Below are 23,039 nucleotides of genomic sequence, written 5' to 3'. Positions count from 1 at the left end.
TTTAGTCAAAGTTTAATAGCTGTAACATTTGCAATAGTTTCCCATGGGTTTTCTAAAAAATCAAAAATAAAAAAGCTCAATTCTTTAGAAAAAAAAGACCAAAAAAGGTGAACTTCACAAACTGTTGTTGTTACGCTGACTTGGACTTGTAATTAGAGTCAGTGAGGTAGTTAATTCTTCCAGTTTTAGTGAGGCAGCATCCAGTCACACTCAGGTGTTTTTCTGTTGTTGCCCAAAGACCGTTCTCAAAGACAGAAGTTGTGTTAGCACTGGAAGATTATAGTGGAATGTATATATAACCTATAAAAATGTCTGTCTTGGAATATTTTCCATAACTTTATTTATTTTTCTCTTCCAAACACTGTTCCTCTAGATACTGTTAGAATGTATATCTCTTGCCGGCCTTTGCCTATTTTGGTGGCAGTGCTTATATTCCTTGTTAGGACTCCCATATTCCTCTTGGGGATCTTTTCACACCAAAATATGTAACACCTTTAGTTTCCTTATCATGTGTCATCATATCCACAATGTAGTAGACTTTCCTGAAAGTGCACAATGTGGTTGAAGAGCATGGCATCATATCCTTTATGATTTTAAAAAGTGTACACATTACCTGCTCAGCACATCCAATGTTTTTGCTGCTTTTTCCTGAGGGAAGCTGATCAATTCCCGTCTTTGACTTCTTGCTGCTTCTAGCTATTAACACCAATGGAGAAAGTGTTTGGAATTATTTTTAACTTTCCAAAGGGAAGCTGAATGTTTAAAATTAAAATGATTAAATCAAGAGATCTTCGGTTCTTTGGACAGAGATGATGCAATCTCTCATACCACTTCTCTAGAAGAATCTGTGTAAGACAACAGCAGAATTAAGGAAGAATTAAGTGAAGGCTGACAATTTTGGTAGCATCTTCATTGTACTAACCAAAGCTAATAACAGCATTAAATTGTTTCAGTATTGAATTACAGAGGCGCTGTTTTCAGGAACACAGATTTACAGATGCATTGCTTTATATGTCTGCTAAAAGGATAGCATGAAAAAAATCTCTTTCTCTTTGATAATATCCACGTAGCAGTTGGATTGCAGTAAGACATTAAAAGCGTGTTTAGTGTTCTGTCAAATCGTATTGTCCCCTTCGTTTTAAGCTTAACGTTGTGTAAATGCTTTATTTAAGCCGTTTGTGTGACTACTCTTATAGCTTTGTATTACTGCATTCTTTTAATGTTCAAAAAATAGCTGTTGCTTTTCATAATGGGACATTTTTAGCTTCAGCTATAGATGAATATTTTGTTCTGTGTAATTTTGTCTAGAAGTTAAGACCTTCTTTTTGTGTTGCATGTTACAGAAATATTTCAATGTTTCCTATCAGCCCGTGAAGTAGCTCGCAGTCGGGATCGAGATAGGATGAACACTGGGACAGGGACTAGACTTGATGACCAACCTCCTCAGTCTCAGCAGGAGCGAAGAATCAGCACTGATCTGACTGAAGGTCAAGATGTGTATACTGCTGCATGCAACTCTGTGATCCACAGATGTGCCTTGTTGATCCTGGGAGTGAGCCCTGTTATTGAGGAACTCCAGAAACGAAGGGAGGATGGACAGTTACAGCAGCCTCCCTCTACTGCTCCTGAGAGTATTGGACTCATGACGAGGTGTGGTTCACTGAATACATAAATATTTAACTCTTCTGTTTCCTTTTCAGATCAAAATAATTCAGTTTTCCTTTGAGGATTCTTAGAAAAAATCCTCTGAGGATTCTTAGAAAAAAATGGAGCAGTGCTTATGGTTTGGTGTGGGGTTTTTTTTGCTGCTGGTAGTGGTGGTGGTTTTGAGATCAGTGTCTTTTTCTCAGTTTTCTTTGTCCACATTTACTCAATTAAGAGTTTTCTGTGTTTTTTTGTTTGTTTTTTTTTTGGACCATACTGTTTTTCATAGTTGAGCTTATTGATGAATAGTAATAAAGTCCAGATCATCTGGTGTACAGATAATTTGTACAGATAATGTACAAATTCATTGTATTTCCTAAAAATTATTCATGTGTTTAGATGTTCTATTACCAGGTTTGTTTTTTCCTGAACCATAAGCTATGTCTTTTATTGTAATGTCTAAAAACATTGTATATGCTTAAAAAGAAAAGAGTCAAAGCTTATTATGAAAAAATAGTCATTTGTGATTAATTTTAGTATTCCTACTATCTTGGCATGTGCAAGACAGTGTTGTTAGGTGTGGAAGAGTAACAAAATAAAGCCAGATAGCTCATTAGATTTGAGAAGTGTATAGGTCAGAACGTATAAATACTCCATAAACCAAGATCTTCTTGGTAACAGAACTTTTCTCTAAACTCGGTCCATGTAAACTTTTTATTTCACAAATCTGTGTGTGTGTGTTAGAATATAACATGGAAATTATTAAATTTGGATACAGTTCTTGGTAGCTAGTGCTCCTAGTGAACTTCTCAGTCTACTTAATCTTTTAGTGTGGAGAAACTTTGTTGCTGTGACATTTCCAGTTTTATTTAATATGAAGGTAGTGATGGAAAGTTCAGAGTAAGATTATAGCTATTCAGTACCCTTTTATTCTTTTTGCCTCCTTTGGGAAGTCTGGTCCCTAAAGCATAAATGTCTGTCTCTCTCATTGTCAAAGTGGCTTTCATCTGTGGATATAAACTTTAGGATGCATTTTTTCAGTGTTTTTTTTTTTTTTTTTTTAATATAAGTGTGGTGCTTTTCTACCCACTTTCTCTCTGTTTTCTTGTCCTCTTAGTTCAGAAATGCTTATGTATACTGTATGTAATGATCAGTCATTCGAAGTTACCATTCATTCAGTTGACCAATAAGGGTGGCAAGAAGTAACAAAATTTATTAATAACCTTTATAAGCATAACCAAAACCATCAGACCATTTTTTTCCTCTTTGATGTAGTTTTGTATTGCTCCATGATAGTGTTCTCTCAAATAAAACTGGTATCTGCTGAATTTGCCTGTCAACTTACTTTTGGCTAATACAAGTATTTTCTTCGTGGTTTTTTTCATTGGTACATCTGAGGCAGGAGTGAAAGTCTTACTGCAGAGAGTTGCTCGATCCATGCAAACTCAAACTATAGACTGATTAAGTCAAGAAGTGAATCTGATTTATCTCAGCCAGAATCCGATGAAGAAGGTTATTCACTGGTGAGTAAAATAGCATTATATGCCTTGGAGATTATTGGTACATTTTCTAGGTGGGAAATACATGTTAAACATTTGTCATTTATTCATTATTATTAGTGCTATGTTTCAGTACAGGGGTCTCTGCCAATAACTGTTAACTAGTAACTGCTATTAAGAGAAAGTAAAGGTTGGTAAAACAGCAATTTAAATTATTACAGCTCTGTTCGTTTTCTTATTTTTGAGGGGGATTTGTATTTTAAACACTCTAATATTATGCACCATGTACGTCCACTTAAGAGAATGAGTTTTTTATTACTTTTTTACTCTAGAGTGGAAGACGAAATGTTGATTTGGATTTGGTGTCATCACACAGAAAGAGGGGTAAGTTTTATCAATATCAATTTACCTGAAGAATATTGATCAGAGTAAATACATTAATATTTCTTAAGTTAAAATATGTTTGCAGTTAAATACAGTACATTAATGACAGAAAGTTAAAACTGAGTATTTAAAAATGATGTTGTATGTAATTCTTACCTTCTATGTAATTCTTACCTTGTATTTGTTGTGCTAACATTGACTGCGTTGTAGCTTGGTTGTAATGTTTCCTAGGTTATAATCATTTCTTCTAGTTTCTAGAATTGCAGCTCTCTTCTGAAGCAAGTGAGGATTTCAGTGATTTCAAATGAATTTAGAAGTCTCACTCTGTTTTCACTCTTAACTTTAAGAAAAAAAAATGGCAGAGAAGTTCAGTATCAAGTTGAATGATCTATTCTTGTGCTAATGTTGATAATTTACCTTAAAATGTGCTTTAACATTGAGAACTGTTATCTAGAAAGTACTGTATAATTTGTACATCATTCAACACCAGCACACCTACAGAACCAAGCGACCACTTGTCCCATTACTCCCCTATAAATCAGATTTTTAGCCTTCGTTTTGGGGAATCTACATTAGCTGCTTCTCAGGTGGCAGTAGACAGAACAAAGGATGCATGTTTACACAGGGACCAAAAAGTCCTGCTTCACTCTGGATGATGCAGAGTCATTGCTAGAATGACAAATTATGTCTGTTCCATGGTATTTGTTACATCCTTGCTAAAAGGTTAACAGGAATTAGGTTGAGTTAGGGTGTGCTTTAATTATGTAAGCCTGAATGCTGTTAGGTAACTTAAGAGTTCTGGTTTAATGGCCTTCATCATTAAGCAGAGTACTGAGAGGTAGCTTTCTTCTAAAAGTCTTTTGGAATCCTAAATCACACTATCGGTGGCAACACTCATTATGCTTTAATTTAGTAATACGGAAAGGAATTCCTTGTATACATATACTCAGTTGAACCCATTCAACAAACAAATTTCCTAGAGCTGTTCACAGTGTGACAGCATGATGTATGTTAGCATTCTCAGTGTTAGGAGATCTGATAGAGTCTCTGTCAGCACCCAGATCTCCAACATACTCTTTGAAGCCACCATTTTTAGCTTTGCTGTTAGAGAACTGATACAGACTCTGTACTCTCTTTCCTCTAAAAGTATGTCGTATAAGTAATCCAGGAAATCATCTTGAGTTAGGTCTGAGACGTGGTGTATTGTACAGGTTATGGTTCCTGAACTGTTGATTAGACTGAGAAGGTTGTTGGGTCATGGGTTCCAGGAGATAAGGAGCAATGCAAGAATAGACTTTATCAGCATACCGTTGTATAGAGGCTTCTTATAACACAGGAAGGTTCTGTACCAAGTTTGCAACACAAAGGAGAAATAGGGGTAAGGGCAGTTGGTCTATCCAGAATTTAAAGATGCTCAGATAGCATGCTTCGAAACTGTTTATGTACTGCTACCTGTTGCCTTCTTGTGGAGGACTTACTTTGTTGTCCCATCCATCATACCTAAAGATTTTTAGTCTGGCTTTAACAACTGGAGGTTTGTCAACATAAAACAGTGAAAACTTTTCACTCACCCTGGAAGGTATATATGCCCATTTTGGTTGATACCCAATACCAGACTCATCCAGTGAACACTGCTTCCATTTACTGGAAAACTTTCCTGATACTTACATTAGGGTCAGAAAAAGATCTTCAAAGATCTGTTTGATCAAGCAGAAAAACTATTCAGTGTTGTGCTATTTAAGGTCCTTCATTTCTTATCAGATGTTTGGTTTTGGGAATCCTAGTTGGTCTTGTACAGTGCAAGCATGTCCTGGTGCTTGTTCAAGGCATAACTTGAAGACGTTTTGTATTGTCCACTCCTTACTCCTTATAATATAGCCAGCACTCTGAAGTTGTAGAGGTTCTGCAGTGCATGTCAAGGATGTTTTGATTGGCAAAACCCCTCCAGTTTCATCTTTATTCTTGTGATATGCTTTTATGTACACTGACAAAGGGGACATCATATTCACTCTTACCTCAGCTTGAGGAATGGGGGAAATGTAAATTTTCACAGCATGTTGTCTTTATGCTGTGCTCCATCCCAGTTTGCTGGCAAAAGAGTTCCATAAGAATGAGCTATTTGAATTTGCTGTTTTTCTTAAGCATTGAAATATTAAAAGTAGGCTAGTCTTCCATTTCTCATAGGTAAACAACTGTAGAAGGAGAGACCAATAGAATGCTGTTGCATTGCTCCTCAAGATGCTCTCCAGCCTAGACATTTATACATTTTCAACATTTTTGTGAGAAACAAGTGCTTTTTTTTATTTTTTATTTTTAGATGTTCTTTCCATGTGCAATTTTGTGTCTTGTGCTCACTCTGCATATGATCTGCTTTTGAACGGAGGATGTGGAAGGTGTTTATGCTAATAAATCCTAATGAGGAAAATGGGAGAAGGGAAACATGCACGCCGTATGGATGGTTGAGGAAATGTCTAATTTGGATGCAGAAGATAATCATGAATTAGAGCAGAAGTACATATGGGAAATGCTTCTCAGATTACAGTTAACATAAAGCAAAGCCTCCCATGTTTTCTCATCTCTATTTCTACAAAACAGAAGTAACCGTTGTTGCTTTAAGGAACTAAAGGCTGAAGTTCTCAAACTGTTGTTGGAATGAATGTTGAGTTGGCACAGTTAGGCGGGAAAGAAGTGGCATCTTAAAGAACCACAGGAAACACTTCTTATTTTTTTTCAGATTAAATTTATGAAGTAATTTAAAGGGAAACAAAGTCAATTGTGTTTCCTTTTACATCTGGTTTTGAGAATAAGTCTGATTGTAGTTTGTAGCAGTCCTTTGAAATACATTTATTCCTTCAAACCACAAACTGTGTGAAGGAGGTTGACAAGCAGAGCTAATTGGATAGGATTTTTTTTTTTCTGGAGAAATTTCCTTCTATCACCATTAAATGGTGAATACATTTTCCTGTAAGCTGTGCTATTCTGGAGACTTCGAAGGTGATTTTTCCTAAAACAAATTTCTTCAGTGTGTGGGCACTTCTTAACAAGTTTACTAGAATTTAACCACACTGCTTGCTACATAATGGTGGTAAGTAGGAAGAAGACCATAAAATTTCCAAGAACCAACTGCTTTTGTTCTCTGGGGTTCATCAGCCTGCTGTAGGGTCCTTTTCATCTGAGTACTAGCTACTAATCACTGTGAACCTTTCAAAATGTGCCATTAGCTGTAGACACTCATGTTGCTTTTAAAGGTTAATTGTAAAAGCACTGCCTTGCCCTGTTGGTGCTATTGACACCTGTTTGACATCAAACAATATACTATCTTCAGGAAAATTCCCTCTTGATAACTGCCAAAGAAGACAAGAAGAAATCTTGCTACGTACTTGGAATTTAAACAACTTTCAGTTGAAATGCTACAAAATTGTTCAAATGGAGAGGAATTGATGATTAGTTTGCCAGTTCCAGTTGGGATTAGTCATGTCCCAAGTATATTCAGGCCAATCAAATCTTAAAAGGGAGACTTGAGATAGTTATTACCTTTGTTTTCCTCTAGGAGCAAATCAATCCCATATGTAACCATCAGAGAATAAATCGTTTTGATATTCTTATTTTGTTACTATAGGTGGCAATTTTAGTCAGTTACTAAGGTATTGATGGAATCATAGAATATCCCAAGTTGGAAGGGACCCATAAGGATCATCAAGTCCAACTCCTGGCACCACACAGGTCTACCCAAAAGTTTAGACCATGTGACTAAGTGCACAGTCCAGTCGCTTCTTAAATTCAGACAGGCTTGGTGCAGTGACTACGTCCCTGGGGAGCCTGTTCCAGTGTGCGACCACCCTCTCTGTGAAGAACCTCTTCCTGATGTCCAGCCTAAACTTCCCCTGCCTCAGCTTAACCCCGTTCCCGCAGGTCCTGTCACTGGTGTTTACAGAGAATAGGTCACCTGCCTCTCCACTTCTCCTTGCGAGGAAGTTGTAGACCGCGATGACGTCGCCCCTCAGCCTCCTCTTTTCCAGGCTGAACAGGCCCAGTGGCCTCTGCCGCTCCTCATACGTCTTCCCTTATAGGCCCTTCACCATCTTTGTCACCCTCCTCTGGACACTCTCCAGCAGTTTAATGTCCTTCTTTTACTGTGGTGCCCAGAACTGCACACAGTGCTCGAGGTGAGGTCGCACCAGCGCGGAGCAGACCAACTGGTGATGCCGTGCTTGATGCACCCCAGGATAAGGCTACCAGGGCACACTGCTGGCTCATACTCAACTTGTAGTCGACCACAACCCCCAGATCTCTGTGCGGTGCTGCTCTCCAGCGTCTTGTCACCCAGTCTGTACGTAAAGCCAGGGTTGCCCCATCCCAGGTGCAGGACCCAGCACTTGCTTTTGTTAATCTTCATGTGGCTGGTGATCGCCCAGCTCTTCAATCTGTCCAGATCTCTCTGCAAGGCATTTCCACCCTCATCCGAGTCCACAATTCCTCCAAGTTTGGTGTCATTGGCAAATGTGCTCAGAACACCTTCTAGTCCTACATCCAAATCGTTTATAAAAACATTGAAGAAGACTGGCCCTAAAATGAAGCCTTGAGGGACCCCACTAGTGACCATCCGCCAGCCTGCTGTGGCCCCATTTACCACAACCCTTTGAGCCCTGCCCTTCATCGCTCACCCATTGTATGATGTTTTTGTCAAGTTGTATACTGGACATTTTGTCCAGTAGGATCCTATGGGAAACCGTGTTAAGACTAGATGGATCCAATTTTTTAGTTCTCAGAAAAGCTGAATGTGTGAATGGGTGTCTTTCTCTGTCTTCCCTTTCCTACTTTCCTGCAGTGCAATCAGCAGTCTGTGTAGAGTACATCCTTGCAAAGTGTGGAAAAAAATGCACTGTGTGTAGGGTATTGGTGAGTGATTTTTTTTTTTTGTACAGGTGTGAAAGTAATTTTCTCTGAAGTGGGTTGACCTACTTTATAATTTGTTTATTGAATTCAGCAACTTATTCAAAATTCAGATCACTTTTTCTCAGTAACCTAATCTCACTATTGGTCTGATTTTTTTTTTTTTTTATGGTATAAAAGCTGTTCATATTCATAAATTGCAATATAGAAAACCAACATTAAAAAAAAATACTGTAAGTTGTTCCTGTGGTCTTGCAGCTGAGTGTGAAAGGAAAGCATTGTCTTTTGGTCTTTTTACTCAGTTAACATATTAGCCACTCAGTCCAATCTTTAATCTAATTGCTTTCTCCATTTATTGTATCTGCTCAGAAATGAGACTTACTTCTACTTCAGCCTGATGATCCTCTGAGTACCTTATTCCTTGCTGCTATTCAGTTAGATCCAAATCAGTAAACTTTTCTTTCTATTCCTGCAAAATAAAAATCTCTTTTTCAAAACTTTTGCCGTAAGGGGTGATGAGCACATAAATATTTTCCCCTGATATGTAAGCCCTTTTGCTTTCTTTTTCATTGCCTAGATTTATCTTCAGTTTTGCAGACCCAGAGAGCATGCCTCAAAATGTTGCACCTGTAGGATACTGTACATTGCATTAAATATCTGGTAGTAAAGAATGCACTTTCAGCAGCACAATCACAAACTTATTTACGGACAGATAATTGCTTCATTTAAATGTTAATTCAGTCAATTCCAGCATGCCTGTGTGTACTGTAGGACTTTACTAACACAACAGAGTGACTAAAAAAGCAACAACTTAGATTATATCTAAATTAAATTGAAATGTAATGGCGTATCTATATTGATCTGAGTTCTGTGTTTTGAAGTTGAAACTGAAGATCATTTTGAGTGAGGGACATAAATGTATTGGTGTATGTGTGTACCTGTGTTAAAAGGAATGCTTTTTTTTTCCCTGCAGAGATGGCAGAAAATTTAGAAAGTCTGTCACCTAGGGTATACTAATTAAAAACGGGAATAAATCTTTTTTTTTTTTTTTTTCTAACTTTGCTGCTTGATGTATAGAGGTATTGATTGAGATGAGAATGGTCATTTAAGTCTAAGTCAGTATAAAACGAGGAAGAGATATGAATATATTGTCTTCTGTTTCAAATGTGTGCTTTTGTCTTCTGATTCTTGTGTGGTGTAGTGTATTTACTCCTTTTTGGCCAGTTGAGCCCCAGAAAAAAGAAGAGCTTCAAGCAAGTACCTGATGGCATGTTTATTTTTTTTTCTCTATAGCTTCCCTACATGTTTTATGTTTTATGAAGTGTGTATTGCAGCTGTGCCACATTCATTTAGAAAACTCATTTTTAAAAGCTGGCTTATAAGGACAAGTACACTTTTTTGGTTTGTTTTGTTTTTACTGTAAGCTTAAAGATTATTCTTATATGTAACTCTGTTCATGTGATTGTAAAGGCTTATAGAAGTCCTAAGCTGCAATCAGTTCTGTGGAATGGATATTGCACAGAATCTAGCTAAGCTAATACACAAGCATACTTTGATTCTTTTGTTGATACTTAACATCTTCAAGAAAAAGGAAGTTTGTTTTAGATTGGCCCTAATTCTTAAATGTTTTAATTCTGAAGTGTAAGCATATACTTTGTCTTCTGACATTCTTTGTTTGTAATCTTTAAATTTTCAGTTATGTCTTCACTTGTTTTACATTTAGCCTGTAACTCTTAATTCTTGAACTTTTATCCTAATTTGAAACAATTTAAAATTGTTTTTACATCTAAATATTTTTGCAATTAATACTAGAAGTGATTTGCTAAGACCTAATCTTTTTTCAAATGTGAAATAGTTTAGTTTTCTATTAATACGTAGATGGGTGATCTTATTAGTTCTTTTGTTGGCTATCAAAACTAAATTGTCTTCTGATGTTCTGTTAATACTTGAAAGGGTATCTCCTGAAGGTTATGGTTTAAGGCATCAGAATTGTTTTGTGCTTCATTACAAATCCTTGGATTCTGTGCTGTGCTTATTAGTGGCATGGTACAGTATAGGACAGGTTGAGGAGAAGGAAGCTAACATCACTTTGGAAGGCTTTAACCTCTCCTGCTGTGGAAGAAAGACTGAAGAGCTTAGACTGAAGACTTTTGAAATAGTTGTTGGTATATAGGCAGCATTTGGTATACTTGGTACTGATTTGGCTTGTGCTTACTGTAGGAAACCTGAGGTTTCAATTTTTCTCTCCCCTGGACTCTCTTCAGCATGCATATGCTAGGAAACTCCTTCTCTGGTGAAACCAAATTATTTAGAACCCATTTATGATGTCCCTTATATTTCATGTTTCTTAGCTGCCACTTCAGCATATACATGTAACTTAGCTTTTAATAGAGAGTTTTAAAACAAGTACTAAAAGAATTAATATTAAAATTAGGGTAAGGCCATATTTATCTTTACTTATGTTTTAAATATAGATATCAGGTGTAAGTTGTAAAACTGAGTAACAGTTTCTGTAAATTCTCTCATATTAAACAAGACAAAGTAGACAAGACAAGACAGTTCTTTTTAAGCCAGGTAATATTACTATGTAGAATAAACCAGCAGAAATGTAGAAGTTACATTCAACTTTGAAAAAATAGTGTTTAAAATTAATGTTTTAATATCTCTGCATTATTCAGAATAAATTTTTGTCCTTATATTTTTGGTCAATTATCTTATTAGGTCATATTTGACCTAAGTACTGTGATGCTTCTTTCTGAAGCCATTGTAATCTGCTTAGTAGCAAGTGTAAGGAATGCCATACAAATGCACATAAACACTATTCACAGAAAAGGTAATTGGATGTGAAGAGGTTTTCATAATTCATATCCCTGCCAGATAATTTTTTGTCAGCTTCATGGAGGTCAGCTAACTAATTTACAAAGGAAAAGCAAAACTTCACAGTATTTTGGATGTGTAAATTGTAGGAATGTGCGGATTGTGATACAGAAGAATGGCCTTTTGGCTTGTCTCAGGAAAAAAGTGGTGGGGAATGGTTGGTAGGAATGTTGTCCTAAGTTTGTGTGAGTACTGTGAGTGGATTGTGGTTCTCCAGACAATATCTGTAGTTCCTTGGGCACAAGAGACACTAATATTGCAAAATTCTATGTAGATTATTTAAGATAATTCAAAACAGACTTTTGAATTGAATTTAAACTTTCTTAAGGTTTCTCTATAGGTCTCCAGACACTCCCTTTCTGTACAAATGGAAAGGTCTTTTGAGCCAGGGTCTGACCTCTTGTAGGTCAGACTAACTAGATCCAACTCATCTAACATCAATTACAAAAGTAATAAAATACCAACTTTTTTGTTGATACATATATATATTTAACTGATACAGATCAGTTAATTGTTGGTGAAGGTATGACGTCAATGTCATTACACTCATTTGCGCCAGAGATGCAGTTCTAGCTAAATGCTTTTGGAGGTGAGATGAAGTATACGATGATAAATAAATCCCAGTGCCACAGATAGACTGATGCTCATTTGAAGAAGTACATTAATTAGTGAAGGTAAAGTTTCAGGTAGTGTAATGACATGCTGGTGTAACAGGAAATACTTGAAAATAGATATATGAAATTGGCAAATGACTAAGATACAGTTTAATACATGCCACAGAGAGCAATTTAATATACATGAATCTATTTATCATGAATCATTAGAAAGTAAATGTTCTGTTAGTCTAAAATGAAAGCTTTTGTTGATTTACTTGCCCTTCTGCACTCAAGAATTCTGCAAATATTTAATCAAAAAATAACATTATGCTTTTTCTAATCTATAAAATATATAATAACTTGATTAAAACAAAACAAAACAAAAACACTCGTTTTAGGATTAGACTTTAAAATACATCTACAAAGCGCACAACTTCTTTTGTAGCAGATCTTTTCTTTACTGTTTTCTCATTTAGCCGCAAAGCATTTTTATTCCTTGTTCTAGCTTTAAGCTGGGCAGTTCGAGTGGCTTCTGTCTTTTTGTTTTCTCACTCGGCAGCGTGTTGCAATACTGCTTAACTTAATTAAAAGAAATACAGCTTTTCCTTTAGGGCAATTGCTGTAAATTTAAATCAGTGTTTTGCTCTAAGTTGCTTAATGCATGGTATAATTAATCATGAATATCCATTTTTCACCTGTATGAATAGCAGCAGTTCAGTCTTTACCTGCTGTCAGAATCGTTACTTGTTACTTATTGATTTGAAATTTATGAGACTTCATTGTGTATATATTTAGGAGCGATACACAGTCAAGTGGAACCTTTAAGTGACTCATGGGCTCGACTAAAACACAGCAGAGATTGGTTGTACACTTCCTCCTACTCATTTGTTGAGTCTGATTTTGACCTCTCAAGATCTCTTGGAGTTCATACTTTGATTGAAAATGTTGTCAGCTTTGTAAGTGGAGATGTGGGAAACTCTCCAGGATTTAAGGAACCAGAGGAAAGCATGTCCACCAGTCCGCAGGCATCAATAATTGCAATGGAGCAGCAGCAGCTGAGGGCTGAGGTAAGTTTCAATTTAATAACTTTTCTTATTTTTTCCATATATTACAGATTTGATGGATTTCTTTTAACATTATCCAGATTCTGTCTATTAAGGAGTTTTTTCCTCCCTTTATCTTCTGAAATATTTTAACCGGAACTGAGAACTTAACAAAAAGTATAAAAAAATAAAGAATCCTCTTAAAAGCAAAAAAAAGCACTTTAAGAGTAAAATGAGAAAAATGTTATCTGTCTTTTAACATAACATTTTCTTTACGTACTGTTCTTTAAATAGAGAGATTATCCTATATGTGCTATATGCGTCATTGATAGAATTGGTTAGAACTTCCAGTGTAGGCTTCGGAATTACACCAACTTTAATTGCATGTTAACTACTTGATTTATATGAAGCTTTCCATGTAGTTTATTTGTGCTGACTAGATTAAGCCAACTTCTCTATTAGTCAGAAACCAAATGGCAAGCTGACAAGAAGAATTGTCTTTGAAAATGTGAAAATGAGCTTTTAGTCTTACGATTTGTCAAAATCACGGATACGGTCAGAGGAAACAGCTACATCGATCACTCTTGCTCATAGTTGAAGATGATCGGATTTCTAAGGAAGCTTCCTATTTAATACTGCCTTTTGACTGCCTTTGCTTTCAGCTTCGTCTAGAAGCACTTCATCAGATCTTAGTGCTTCTATCAGGGATGGAGGAAAAAGGAAGTGTGCCATTAATGGGAAGTCATCAAGGGACAGGATTTCAGTCGTCTTCATTGCTTACTTCTGTTAGACTACAGTTTCTTGCTGGTTGCTTCGGTTTGGGTACTGTAGGACATGCAGGTGCCAAAGGAGAGAGCGTACGACTGCATCACTACCAGGTGTGTATTTTGATGGTTTTTTTTTTGCTGTTTCAGTGGGTGATAAAAATGTTATCAGTGCTTACAGTATTTATTTGTTTGACTCAGGATGGTATCAGAGCAGCTAAGAGAAGTATTCAGATTGAAATCCAGGTGGCTGTGCACAAAATTTACCAGCAATTGTCTGCTACATTAGAAAGAGCACTGCAAGCTAATAAGCATCACATAGGTAAGTGAAGATCAGATTTGTAAAATATGTCCTCTAATATACAGTACAACAGCTTATAAGTTTAACAAAGAAGACTTTGATATGAGTGGCCAAAACTCATGGATGCAGTATCTGGCTGACAGCTTCTTTTCTGAAGAGAGGGGGGCTTTAAAACCTTTTTGTCTTACCTTTATTCAAGTGTCAGCCCTTTTTAGGGTTTTAAAGTGTTATAAACCTTTCTTTTCCTGTAAGCCACATACTGCAATTTTCCAGTCACCTGTTTCTTTTGCACCTTATAGTTTTTGTGTTTGTTTTTTTTTTTTTTATATTAGTTTTGTTTGTTTGTTTTTTTTTTTTTTTTTTTTTTTTTTTTGGTTTTCCAGGCATGAGCAGTTTTGAGAAGAGATTAAACTCCAAACCTTTATCTTTTATTTGGGTGCACTTTCTTTAAGCCAAAAACAAATGAACAGAGCATGTTGCATGTTTTGAAAGCCCTTTTACCACGATATTGCTATGTGTTTCTGTTCTTGAGAGAAAGTTGGAATTCTGCAACTCTTTGTGCATTTGCATTGTCTGAGAGCTTCAGTACAGAATAGTTTGATGATAATGCCTGATGGTCATGGTTACCTGAATTATTTCATTGGTTTCACTTACAATTAAATGGAATCAATGAAGTGCAAGCAGAAAATTGCATATTTTACCTATGTTATACTTACCTTGGAGAGAAGAATCTGGTCTCATTTTGAGATTTAGCGTTAGAACATTTATATCACAAACTAGATCTGAACAATATTTTTCTTTGGACACCCATGGCAGAGAGTTCATTGAGTTAAAGGAGGGGATATTATGATGGTACATAAGAAAGACTACCTCAAAGTGTGTGATAATGGCAACTCTGTCTTGTCTTAGTATTCTTACTCTGAAGAGCTTATTAATTAAAAACAACTTTTTTTTTCTTTTTTTTTTTTTTTAATATATAATCTTTAGAAGCACAGCAGCGTCTTCTGCTGGTAACAGTCTTTGCTCTGAGTGTACACTATCAACCCGTTGATGTCTCCTTGGCCATTTCCACTGGTTTGCTGAATGTGCTATCCCAGTTGTGTGGCACAGACACCATGCTAGGACAACCACTCCAGTTGCTGCCCAAAACTGGTATTTCTCAACTCAGCACAGCCTTGAAAGTAGCCAGTACAAGACTACTTCAGATCCTTGCAATCACCACAGGGTGAGTATTGAATGCTCCCTTGCTTTCAAAAAATGTGATCTTCTGTCTTTTCAGCATCCTTTAAAAGCAACTCTTCTTTTGCGTGAGTTTTCTTTAGGATAGGAAGTGGTGTTCAGAAACATAGAAGTGAAGGGGAAAAAAAAAAGTGTAGTTGCATTATTCATAAGGTATATGAAGATTAGACTGGTAAGTATTTTTAAATTGTAGGTGATGTGTTTGGACTACAATAATTAGAATTTCATGGGAGCTTTATGATCTCCAAACATTGCATTGTGCTATTCCCCCTTTTTCAAGTATGACTTCATATGGGTGCATTCAGATGATGATACTAGGCTTTCTGTTGCTGTGTAATATTCATTTATACAAAAAGTAATACCAACCATAATCTCGTAGGTGTTCTTCAGAACAGTGCATTGTGTTTCTTTTCGGAACACAAAGCAATATTCTGAGAAGTATGTTAGACCAGGGAACAAGATCCAAAATTTTATCAACAGTGAAAGACTTGAAGTCTGTTTGGAGCATGACTCTGATTTAATATAGGGTAGATGCACCTTACTTTCAGTGTTCATACAAAGCTGTGAATTTACCTGTCAAATCTGTTACATAAGACAAACAGAAAAAAATACCCTCAATTTTGGAAGTTGGAATGGAATTCCACATTTAATGAACTACATATTCCTTTTTTTTCTCATGGAAAAACTGGAAAGGTGTCTTTTGACTCTAAGTTTAACTCTACAGGTTTTAAGTGTCTTAAAAGCAAGGTTCAAATAAGAGTAATCTGCAGAACTTGTGGCAAAGTAACCTGCTGCAGTAGAATGAATTAAAATTAGCACTGGGTTAACCCCAGTTTTCATTTGCACTGAGTTTATAGTTGTGTCTTTATATTATTGTTCCTCTAATCAACTCTCAAATACTCTTATTTTTATTTATTGTGTGTGAATAGAACCTATGCTGACAAACTGAGCCCGAAGGTCGTCCAATCTTTGCTGGATTTATTATGCAGTCAGCTGAAGAACTTGTTATCACAAGCTGGTGTGATGCTTATGGCTTCCTTTGGAGAAGGGGAAGGTGAGGAACATGAAGTAGAATCAAAAAAGACAGATTCAAATGGGGAGAATGAAAAGAGAGACTTCAGAGGTAATTATTTTGCATCATTTCTTTTACAGTTTTGAAATACCAGACAACATAATAGACCACTGAATGCTGATGCACTCACATACTCTACTGTATTGATTATTGTTGGGTCATTCTTAGCTCTGTAAAATAGATTTAAAAATTGTCAAATAATTTTGTGCTCAGATTAGATTTATATGCATGTGATATATAAATCAATTCGAAGGTAGGAGTAAGTAGAGAATAAGAGCTACTCCATCTAATTTGTAATTAGAAGGAGAATACTATTTTCCTCCAAAAATGGTAGTACTGTTTTTCAAAGTACAGTCATAGGAATTCAGTTATCTACATTTTAAACTATGAAGAAATATAACGTAATTCAGGAAGCTGCCGCATTTGCATTGTATTGTAAAGAGTTTTGTGCTTTGACTTGATGGGAAAAGGTTGACCATACCCTGTCATATTCAAAAATTTGCAAGAAGAGATCTTCTGAAATCTCGAAGTCCTCCCATAATTTGCAGTCCTTTAATGAATATTTTGAATTTCTGTGGAAATTATATGCCTGAAGAAATGTTTGAGCATATCTTAGTTTTAGGTATATGTATGCTTTTGGTTGTGTTTACAGCTGTCTTTGCTTCTAAATAATCAGATGACTGATGAATTTTTAAGATAATTTGTAAGAAATTAGTTCACAAAGAAGCTAGAGTATAAGGTCTTCTCTTTCCACAAACATCTGCTTGTTAAGGTTAACTCCCTTAGAATATGAATTGGGGCATGAGCAAGTATAGTTTTGCATCAAAACCCCCACAGGTAACAAAAACCATAGAATCATTGACAGATAGGATGGTTTGGGTTGGAAGGGACTATAAAGATCACCTAGCCAACCCCTTGCTATGGGCAGAGACACCTTCCACCAGCCCAGGCTGACTAAACCCCATCCAGCCTGGTCTTGAACATTTCCAGGGATGGGGCATCCACAGCTGGGCAACCTGTGCCAATGCCTCACCACCCTCATAGGGAAGAATTTCTTCCTTATATCTAATCTAAGTCTACCCCGCTGTCAGTTTAAAGCTGTTACCCCCTGTCCTATCACTGCACTCCCTGACAAAGAATCCTTCCCCAGCTTTCCTGTAGGCCCTCTTTAGGTGCTGGAAGCATGCTCTAAGGTCTCAGCAGAGCCTTCTCTTCTCCAGGCTGAACAACCCCAACTCGCTGAGCTTGTTTTCATAGGAGAGGTGCTCCAGCCCTCTGAGCATCCCCATGGTGTCCTCTGGAGTTGGTCCAGCAGGTCCATGTCCTGCTTACGTGGGGGGTTCCAGAACTGAAGTCAGTGCTGCAGATGGGGTCTCAACAGAGCAGAGTAGAAGGGGAGAATCACCACCCTCAATCTGCTGGCTGTGGGTCTTTTGATGCATGCTGTCCAGGGTACAGTAAAACTCAGAAGGCAGTAGCTATATTTCATGCTATGGAGTTACTTAAAAATGCAATAACTGATCATTACATTTTTACTTATGGATCAGTTTGTTGCATGTAACAAGGACTGCTAATATTTTTGTCACCTGTTCAAGTCTTTGGTAGGCTTCAGATGGCTACATTCAAAACATAGCCAAGCAACTTACATTAAATATGTAGAGCTTGCAAATACTGAAATGTAGTTCTTTAACCTCTTTTACTGCGTGCTTTTGGTGAGATATATACAGTAATTTCCTGTAAAGTTGTTTATAATCTTAGTTTACCAAAGTACCTGTGTTCTTAGTGCACCATGTGATACTTGAGTAACTATGTCTTTTTCCAAATGCTTGTTAGTTCACATAGTGTAGCCTACCAATATCAATTGTATCTACTCTGTTCTATTCCACCCTACTCACAAAAAAAAAAAAAAAAAGAAAAATTCCCAAAACTCAACTACAAATGTCTGCTTTAATTTTATTTTTTTTCTATTTTGACTTTAAAAATAGGCTATTCGCAGTACTGTAGGAGTATAAATGAAACTTTCAATTAATTTCCTAGCTGCCCTCCGAAAGCAACATGCAGCTGAATTGCACTTGGGAGACTTTCTTGTTTTCCTACGTCGAGTTGTGTCTTCAAAGGCAATTCAATCAAAAATGGCATCTCCAAAGTGGACAGAAGTACTTCTTAATATTGCTTCTCAGAAGTGTTGCTCAGGTATGATCTTTTAAAAATATGGTGAATAGTTATCCACATTCCTCTAGTGCAGTTCCTAAAACCAGGTCCTGTTAGAACATCTGTGTTACACAGTAAACACCTAAAACTAAATCCTGTAGATGTACACAAGTCACACTTCGGAAACTTGCATTGGTATCATGCAGATCGTTTCATAGGTGCGTGCCTGATGCCAAAGTCAGTTCTAGATTATTAACATAACATACTGTTCTACCTTCAGGAGTTCCCTTGGTTGGCAATTTGAGGACTAGACTTCTTGCACTTCATGTACTAGAAGCTGTATTACCTGCTTGTGAATCTGGCGTTGAAGATGATCAAATGGCTCAGGTCTTTATAATTTGCTATTAACTTTTACACGTGTTTCTTCAGAAAGTCTTGTTAAAGTTTTAAATGTTTCATAGGTTTGCTTAGAATCCAAATCAGATGAAACTGGGTGTAGATATTTGTTTTTCTAAGCACACTAAATATTTTGACATTCATTTTGACAAAGCAAAATAAAACAATATCATTCTATTTGTTATCTTCATCTTGGATTTGCAATGATCTGATTTATATTCTAATATGCCAGGTTGTTGAACGATTATTCTTGCTTCTGTCTGACTGCATGTGGGAGACTCCAATAGCTCAGGCAAAACATGCAATTCAAATAAAGGAGAAAGAACAAGAAATGAAACTACAGGTAATGATGCTTTACCTGCTCTTTTGACTGAGTACAAATGAGTTACATTTACTCCAGATATTTTGTCCTATTTCTGATAGAAGCAAGGAGAGTCTGAAGATGAAGATGAGAATCTTCCCATACAGGAAGTGTCCTTTGACCCTGAGAAAGCTCAATGCTGCATAGTGGAGAATGGGCAGATTCTGACTCACGGCAGTGGAGGTAAAGGATATGGATTAGCATCCACTGGAGTCACTTCTGGGTGTTACCAGTGGAAGGTAGGTTGCCTGAAAGTTTATTTCTTCTCTTCTCTTACCTCTCTTCTTATTTTGGAAATATACTGTAATTTATAAACAACAGCTAACTATGATTTTTCTCTTGTGGAAACATTCTTGAATAAGTGATGTTTTCAATCCAAAGAGAAGAGATTGAGGCTGCTTTTGAACATTGCTGTTGGGAGCAAATTTTCAGCTGATATTTCAGTATGCAGATTGGAGGCTGTGAATATGCACTGAATATTTGTAGAGGTGTTGGTACATGTTTCTCAGATCTATAGTTAGTACAGATAAGATTGACTTGCAATAGTTAATCTACTCAGTTATGTAGATTTTGATTTTTTTTTTTCTTTAGGGAAATAATTTAGAAAATATTCTGTCTTTCAAAAAGGCACATCAGCATGTATGACAAGACCAGCCTTTAATTACATCATTTGAAGTGATTTATTCAGAAATACAGATAAATACACAGTTGCAGTCCAAGTTAGTAGCATTTCTGAGCATAACACTTCTGCTTTTACCTGAATCTATGTAAACCACTTGCTGTGAATGTGAGGAGTGAAGCTGGTTTATTTCCGTATTACGTTTATTACCGGCATGCCAGCTTCTAGGAGTGAGTTTTGAGTCAGAAAAATCATAAGCTCTTGTGTGTATTTACATACAGTTTTCATCATTACTACTAGGTTAAATTTTAGTGACTAACTAATGACTAACCTTGTACACCGTGTACTTTTAAAGATGGAATGCGATTTTTAGTGTATTAAAAATTTTCATTTATTAAATGCTTATGAGTAAAACGGTTAAAAGTATACATAAATACATATAAAGTAAATTGCCATTGCTTTGTTCTTTTACAATGTATATTCTGACTTCTCTTTTTAATTGCCTTCTAGTTCTACATTGTGAAAGAGAATCGAGGCAATGAAGGCACATGTGTAGGAGTTTCTCGTTGGCCAGTACATGATTTTAACCATCGCACTACCTCAGATATGTGGCTATACAGAGCCTATAGTGGTAACCTTTATCACAATGGAGAACAAACTTTGACTCTGTCCAGCTTTACACAAGGGGATTTCATCACATGTGTACTAGATATGGAAGCAAGAACTATTTCCTTTGGTAAAAATGGAGAGGTATTTAACATTAATCATTTCTTTCTTTTTTTTTTTCTTTTTCCAGCAGTAATTGTCACAGATATTTTATATAAAGCTAAGCATAATGGTTAAGACAAGTGATAGTTTCAGTACTTACAAGTATAACTTTGTCATGTTTTTACTTAAGGTGTTGCTTGGTTTTGTTTGTTTTATCTAGGAGCCAAAACTAGCTTTTGAAGATGTAGATGCAGCAGAGTTATACCCGTGTGTTATGTTCTATAGCAGTAATCCAGGAGAAAAGGTAATATAAATGTTCATCTGCATTGGTTGTAAGTTTGTGCTTTCCCTAGACTGTGTCATGCGGATGTAAAGGATTTTTGGGGGATAAATGGGAATTGTTGGTAGTTGAGAAGTACTGAGAATGTAACTGATGATTCATTTTGTTTTAAGGCATATATAACACTACATTACTTGTGCACTACCTAGACTCTTCACGAATTCCTACATTGTGCAATCTATTGTGAAATTAGAATGTATGTTACTAGTCCAAATTGATTTAGAGACTTAAAGTTCTACACATAAAATCGCAATCCCCAGAAATCAGAGTTAATATAGTATTAGGAATTTAATGTGGGGAAGCATGAAATGTTGGAGTTTCAGTATCTTTATAGGGGTGCAGGTTTTGATCACTGTTAAAGTGAAATTCCTAGAGAGCCTAAGAAAAAAAAAAGCCCTCAGCCAGTAATTTTTTGTATTGATCAGGAGACTCACATGTTAAAATAGCTTCCTGTGTAGGTAAGTTGAGAAGATAACTTTAAACTGCTCTCTTTGAACACTTAGGTGAAAATCTGTGATATGCAGATGCGTGGTACACCGAGAGATTTGCTACCTGGTGACCCCATCTGTAGTCCTGTTGCTGCAGTGCTGGCAGAAGCCACTATCCAACTCATTCGTATCCTTCATCGCACAGACCGTTGGACACACTGCATCAATAAAAAAATGATGGAAAGACTGAATAAAATCAAAACATGTCTTAAAGAAGCAGGTCAAAAACTGAAGAAAAGTCGCTCAATTCAAAGTAGAGAAGAGAATGAGGTGAGAGAGGAAAAAGAAAATAAAGAGGAGGAGAAAAGCAAGCATAGTAGGCATGGTCTAGCTGACCTTTCAGAACTTCAGCTGAAGATGCTGTGTGTGGAAGTGTGGCCTGTTCTAGCAGTAATTGGCGGAGTTGATGCTGGTCTTAGAGTTGGAGGTCGATGTGTACACAAGCAAACGGGACGTCATGCTACTTTACTTGGAGTAGTGAAGGAAGGCAGTACATCTGCCAAGGTCCAATGGGATGAAGCAGAAATTACTATCAGGTATAGTATGCTCACTTCCTGTACTTCTCAGAGTCTAGTCTATCTTAAATAATATGCATCTTACATTAGAGTCATGTCGATAAGTTATTTTAATCTTAAACTTTAAAATAATGCAGCTAAAGTTGGCTGTTCAAAACTAATATGAGATACTTCGATAGTATCTAGTAATAAAATGCATGTCAAATATGTATTTGATAATCTGGAATTGATCAACATCATTAGAATTCTTAGGTTGTAGGGTTTTCTTGTAGATTTTTTTGTAGAATTTGTAGGCTGTAGGTTTTCAGAGCTGGAATGTGACCAGCTTGCCGGTTTTCCTAAATTTGGAGTATTGCTGGCTTTAAAATTTGCTTTCCTGTCCTAATTTACTGTAGCTTCTTGTTCATGGGTATAAAGAAGGTCTTTACAGGGGGAAAGTGCACACTTCTGTTGTAAATGGTGAACCTGCTTCTGAAGAGAGTCCTGATTTGATTTATCAGAGTTGAGAACAGGTTTCTTTGCTGCATTGTCATTTCATTCTTAGAAGACTGGAAATGCTCTCTGGGGCTTAAAGAGTGGGTCCAAATCAGGAGGATTCTGTCTTCTTAATGGTGGCTGGGTGGTACTATTGAAATTAATGCTGCCTCAACGCAGCATTTATTTGTGCTTTTTTTTTTTGACCTGCCTTAATGAGCTAAAGGAATGAGATATACTTGATGTTGACACTCTGGAGCTGTTCTGCAGGTACAGCTGATAGTAAGAACTGGGGGGAAGCTGGAAGGAGATACTTCTTTTTCCCCCTTTCTTGCAGGAAACTATGAAATGAAGGTAGTGGTGTCTCTTGGCTCAGTGGTGCTCTTGCAGGAATTGCCTGTGGTTTTTGTGTGGAAAAATTTGATTCACTTAAACTCCTCCTGGCTATAGTTGAACTTTAATCCTGTAGAGAAATTGAGCAGTATTTTTTTATTATTATTTTTTTGCAACTGGTTGTTATTACATTCCAAAACAGCTGAAGTCAGATCACCTCTTAGAACTGCTCCAACATTATGCCTCTTTTGTCTTTACGCAAAAGCTGTTGTCACTTCAACTAAATATGCTGAAGTACAATTGATTATCAAATTTAGTTCCAGATATAAATTCTTTCAAGTA

General features: G+C 36.5%; 1 protein-coding gene across 12 annotated transcripts in view; it reads left to right on the top strand.

Annotated features, from left to right (window-relative positions):
* HERC1 (HECT and RLD domain containing E3 ubiquitin protein ligase family member 1) overlaps positions 1–23,039 on the top strand; it is a 105,288-nt gene that overhangs the window by 43,975 nt on the left and 38,274 nt on the right. For 10 of the 12 annotated variants that reach the window (XM_032195046.1, XM_032195055.1, XM_032195053.1 and 7 more), the window contains exons 23-37: positions 1,344–1,650; positions 3,047–3,167; positions 3,476–3,527; positions 12,689–12,960; positions 13,599–13,814; positions 13,902–14,022; positions 14,989–15,226; positions 16,170–16,363; positions 18,350–18,505; positions 18,744–18,850; positions 19,092–19,202; positions 19,283–19,459; positions 20,350–20,589; positions 20,768–20,851; positions 21,391–21,911. In XM_032195046.1, coding sequence (XP_032050937.1) covers positions 1,344–1,650; positions 3,047–3,167; positions 3,476–3,527; positions 12,689–12,960; positions 13,599–13,814; positions 13,902–14,022; positions 14,989–15,226; positions 16,170–16,363; positions 18,350–18,505; positions 18,744–18,850; positions 19,092–19,202; positions 19,283–19,459; positions 20,350–20,589; positions 20,768–20,851; positions 21,391–21,911 — 2,917 coding nt within the window. The remainder of the gene's footprint in view (positions 1–1,343; positions 1,651–3,046; positions 3,168–3,475; positions 3,528–12,688; positions 12,961–13,598; positions 13,815–13,901; positions 14,023–14,988; positions 15,227–16,169; positions 16,364–18,349; positions 18,506–18,743; positions 18,851–19,091; positions 19,203–19,282; positions 19,460–20,349; positions 20,590–20,767; positions 20,852–21,390; positions 21,912–23,039) is intronic. The other 2 variants (XM_032195051.1, XM_032195048.1) reach the window with 2 other exon arrangements.

This window comes from Aythya fuligula, chromosome 11 (assembly GCF_009819795.1).
Source record: "Aythya fuligula isolate bAytFul2 chromosome 11, bAytFul2.pri, whole genome shotgun sequence".
In the NCBI taxonomy this organism is placed as follows: domain Eukaryota; kingdom Metazoa; phylum Chordata; class Aves; order Anseriformes; family Anatidae; genus Aythya; species Aythya fuligula.
This window is presented reverse-complemented; position numbering and strand designations above follow the sequence as displayed.